The sequence below is a fragment of the Elephantulus edwardii genome, unplaced genomic scaffold (genome assembly GCF_000299155.1).
Source record: "Elephantulus edwardii isolate Elephantulus edwardi_28Jun2011 unplaced genomic scaffold, EleEdw1.0 scaffold00232, whole genome shotgun sequence".
NCBI lineage: Eukaryota > Metazoa > Chordata > Mammalia > Macroscelidea > Macroscelididae > Elephantulus > Elephantulus edwardii.
This window is the reverse complement of record NW_006399982.1, coordinates 2,633,453-2,637,523: the sequence shown is the minus strand read 5'-3', so window position 1 is coordinate 2,637,523 and position 4,071 is coordinate 2,633,453. Positions and strand designations below refer to the sequence as shown.

The 4,071-nt window shown below is 45.0% G+C and overlaps 1 protein-coding gene across 1 annotated transcript in view; it reads left to right on the top strand.

The window, feature by feature from the left end:
- Positions 1-2,718, top strand: part of BAG1 (BCL2-associated athanogene) — a 24,504-nt gene extending 21,786 nt beyond the window's left edge. The window contains exons 6-8 of the mRNA XM_006898498.1: positions 395-502; positions 1,701-1,763; positions 2,629-2,718. Of these exons, the coding sequence (XP_006898560.1) occupies positions 395-502; positions 1,701-1,763; positions 2,629-2,718 (261 nt within the window). The remainder of the gene's footprint in view (positions 1-394; positions 503-1,700; positions 1,764-2,628) is intronic.
- The last annotated feature ends 1,353 nt before the right edge of the window (positions 2,719-4,071 follow it).

Here is a 4,071-nt window from a genome sequence, read left to right as displayed (position 1 = left end):
AGTCATAACTGTTTAAGTGTTCAATTATCAATAAGTCGAAGTCTGTGGAAGGCCATAATGGCCCTGCTTTAAGTGGTTCGCTACTCCCGCAGCTCACCACACTGTCTCTGCCTCCGCCACCATCTTGGATCTCTCAGTAGTGCCTCTTTTGTGTGGATGGATAATCACTGACTGAGGGCCTCAGTGGGCCACATAAGGTAGAGTGACATATAGGTTTGCATAGTGAGTTGGTGGGCCCAGACCAGCCTCTTCTTTCTAAGACGTGGAGAGTAGGGATTTGTGGTTTGGCGTAGTCTGAGGAGTGAGGGACTTGGGATGTGGTAGCTTTATCAGGCCTGGGGGGTTTTCCATCAGCTTCAGGGAACCTTTGTAGTGATGCTTCTTACCTTCACAGGGTTTTCTGGCCAAGGAAATGCAAGTTGAAGCTCTCGGCAAACTTGATAGAAGAGTGAAAGCAACAATTGAGCAGTTGATGAAGATTTTAGAGGAAATCGACACACTGGTAAATAAATACATGACAGAAGAATCTAGTTTTCTCTGACTGTATTTCAGTCAGTTTCATTTTTACGGACTAAGAGAAATCATGAGTTTGAGGCTAGGGCGTTATACTTTCTAACCTAAAGGCCATGCCTCTCTGCAGGTTCAAATCTACCAGTGGCTTTGCAGGAGAAATATGGACAATCACTTCTGGTTGGGTTTACAATCTTGGAAACTCATGGGAGGATTGGCTATGAGATAGTTGGTTCTGACACAGTGGCAGCGAGTTGAGTTGTTGGGGGTGTGTTCGACACCACTAGGTCCTGGGTGAATGCATAGAAAAATAAGACCTCCCCATATCCGGATGCTCACATCCATACCCACACCAGGCTTTCCCCAGTATGTTTAGGTAAGTCTCTGTAATCCCCACATGCCTTGGTCCAGGCTAATCTTCAAAATCAAGAACTTCACTACCAGGGGAGCTCTGGTGGCCTAGTGGCAAGGACCTGCAACTACAATCCCAGAGGCGCATGGTTGGAATCCACCAGATGCTCCGCCGGGGAAGGAGGAACAATTTCCTCCTGTACCAGTCAGATCTGATTTGATGGTACACTCACACAAAAATAATAAAAAATAAAAAAAAAAGAACTTCACTACCTTCGAGTCTCAGGCCTTTGGTTCAGCAGAGCGACTTTGCTGTGTACTGTACCACCTGAGCTCCCTAGGCTTGTGTAGGAGTCAAAGGAACGGAGCTCTTCTCCTTGATCGTCTACTGAACTCATCACCTGCACAGAATTCAAGTCAGATCTGATCTTAGGAGGCTGTTGCGTCCCACTGGCCACAGGCTCAGCTTCATTGATGGTCGAAGTAACATCTCTAGCCTGATGCCTCGTTGTTGAAAGTAAACTCTGCTGGAGTTTAGTCAGAGACCCTTTCCCAGCCATTGTGAGCGCAGTCTGGCCAGGGAATAGCATCTGTACATGGAAAACAGTGAAACAACAAATTCTGTCATACAGGTCAGGTTCTATGGCCCAAACACTGGAAACAGGACGTTTTTAAAGGGTAAGAACCATTGGAAGGCTGTGACCCAAGTAATAAATATTTCTTGAAAATGCATATCTCATTCACAGCTGTGGTCTGTTTGGTGCACTGTGGGAATTTCTCATGTTTTCTCATGCCATTTGCACTGAGGATTGTTTCTTTGTTGACTTATTCCTCCATAGATTCTGCCAGAGAATTTCAAAGACAGTAGATTAAAAAGGAAGAGCTTGGTGACAAAGATTCAGGTGAGTTTTGTTGCAGTGTTACAGAGTGTGCTATGTTAGGGCGATGTGGTGTGTGTGTGTGTGTATGTTTATCTGTTCAGGTTGGGGTGGGGCAGAAGGGCCATCTGTGGCATGGGCTTTGTCAATGTGGAGTTTTTTCCATGCCCCTGTAATTACATTTGAATTTAAACTATTTAAGAGGAAGATCACTGCAAAGTGAGTACAACTGAAACATTCCACAATTCCAGTAGGCAGTGGGCATATAAAATATGTGCAGAAACCTCTGAAGTTATACAGTTTCAATGGCCCCAAGGCAGGACTTGTGTCTTTACCACCTTTTGGGTGATTTCTTTTTTTTTTTTTTAATTTTATTCTGATTTATTTACAAAGTTTGAATACATTGTTTTTCACAAAAGATCCTTCCCATTTCCTTCATCCCACCCACCCATCGAATTCTGTAACCCTATGATTAACACCCTACCCCCACCCATCCTCACTCTTCTATTTTCACCCCCACCCCTTGGAGGCTTATACTCATTCTACAATAATGGTTCTATATAGTATTTGTCCTTGTGGGACTGACTTAGTTCACTCAGCATAATGCTCTCCAGTGTCTCCCAAGTTAGGTAGTAATTTACCAAATCAGTGCTCCTCTGTGCTGCATAAGGTTTTGGGGGGATTTTGGCCTTGAGCATTGTCAGAGCCTTGATCCTAAGTTCCTTCCCGGTCTCTTTCCTCTGAAGTTCAGGTCACAGCTCCATCCCTGCACTGCCTATTAAGAGTTAGTCACCAGCAGGTTTCTCAGAATGGCCACACGGAGAGCCTTATGTGGATGTGGCTGTCTAGGCCTGGCTGGGTCCTCATTGTCCCTCATTTGTCTTTTCAGACGCTCTTAGCTGAATGCGACATAGTGGAGCAAAACATCGGTCAGGAGACAGAACGGCTGCAGTCTACAAACTTGGCCTTGGCAGATTGAGGCGAGGCAGACGTGGGCTTCACTGCTCTGAAGAACAGCACTACCAGCTCTGCCGCCTCGACACTAGAAGTTCCCTGATTTCTCTCGGGCTGCCTGGGCCAACTGTCCATTTCTCAAGGAAATTACTGGCAACTTCTCAGTGAAAAAGTATTGTCTTTGCAGATCGAAATAGAGCACCTTTCCCTCTTGTTTCTGTGGAATGTGTTGTCCAGGGGCCTACCTTGTCGGGAGATAGCCCCCTTGCACATGTTTTTCCAGTTCTGTTCACCTTTGGGTGCTTTCTTTGGGCTGATAGGAGATCTCATTTGTCCTGGGAGGGTTCAGATTTGTAGATAAAAATCTATATATATTAGATCCCTTAGGGTTTTTCCCCTTGTGATCCTCTAGTCCCTTGATGTTCAGATCACTGAGAGATTACTTCCAGTCGGCAATATTGGGAAAGGCCCAGAAATGGCACAAATGTAGATCATGTATTCCTCATTACGACCAAGTTCTCAGACAGCTGACTGGTTGTTGGTTCACAGCCCATTCTTAGCTCCCCAGTGACCTTGGGTGAAGCCTCTGATTGACGCATGGATGGTCTTGTCTCCTAGCAGATCTTCCAGAGGTTAGGACACCTTTACAAGTGCTATAGCCAGGTCAGCACCATGACTTAGAATGAGCAGAGAAGGGAGCCAGAGTGAATAAAACAGGCGGGTGGTGAAGCTCACAAACTCAGGAATGACCTAAATTTCCTCAAGAGGCATATCTTTGAACTTTTATACCCTTCTGAGATCATTTCCTTCAGAGCTGGCCATTCTCTGGTCTTTCTCTCCCTGTTATTTAAAAAGTTTTGAACGTCTGTCAGTAAGCAGAAGAATGCTTAAGCTTACTATTTATTTAGTTAGTTTTGGATGACATGTAAGAAAGAAAAACCTTTAGTGTTTCTGGTTGGAACTTAACGCTTAATAAAATCCTGAGAGGTCCTGTGTGCCAGAACCTTGGCCCACTGCATTCACCCCACAACACAGTGCCCTGGAGACAGGCTTCTGACAGGCTACTCTGCAGCAGATCTTGTTGGCAGAGAAGAGAGGTATTCAAGTCCCAGGGGTTTAGGACTGGATGGAGGGGACCTAAGGTGTAAATAGTCTAGGGATAGTCAAGTGGCTCAGCCCGCCCCAGCGCCAGTCAAGTGGCTCAGTGCCTGTCTTCATGCCTTTTTTTTTCTGTTTTCATGTCTTAAAGGTTTCCCACTTTTCATAGAATAAGGTTTTAATGTTTTTCTGCCACATAGTGTAATAGAGATTTTCATTTTCATTCTTTGACTGGTTCCTACCTTACTCAGGTTCTGACATTTACAGGTTTTATTGTGGT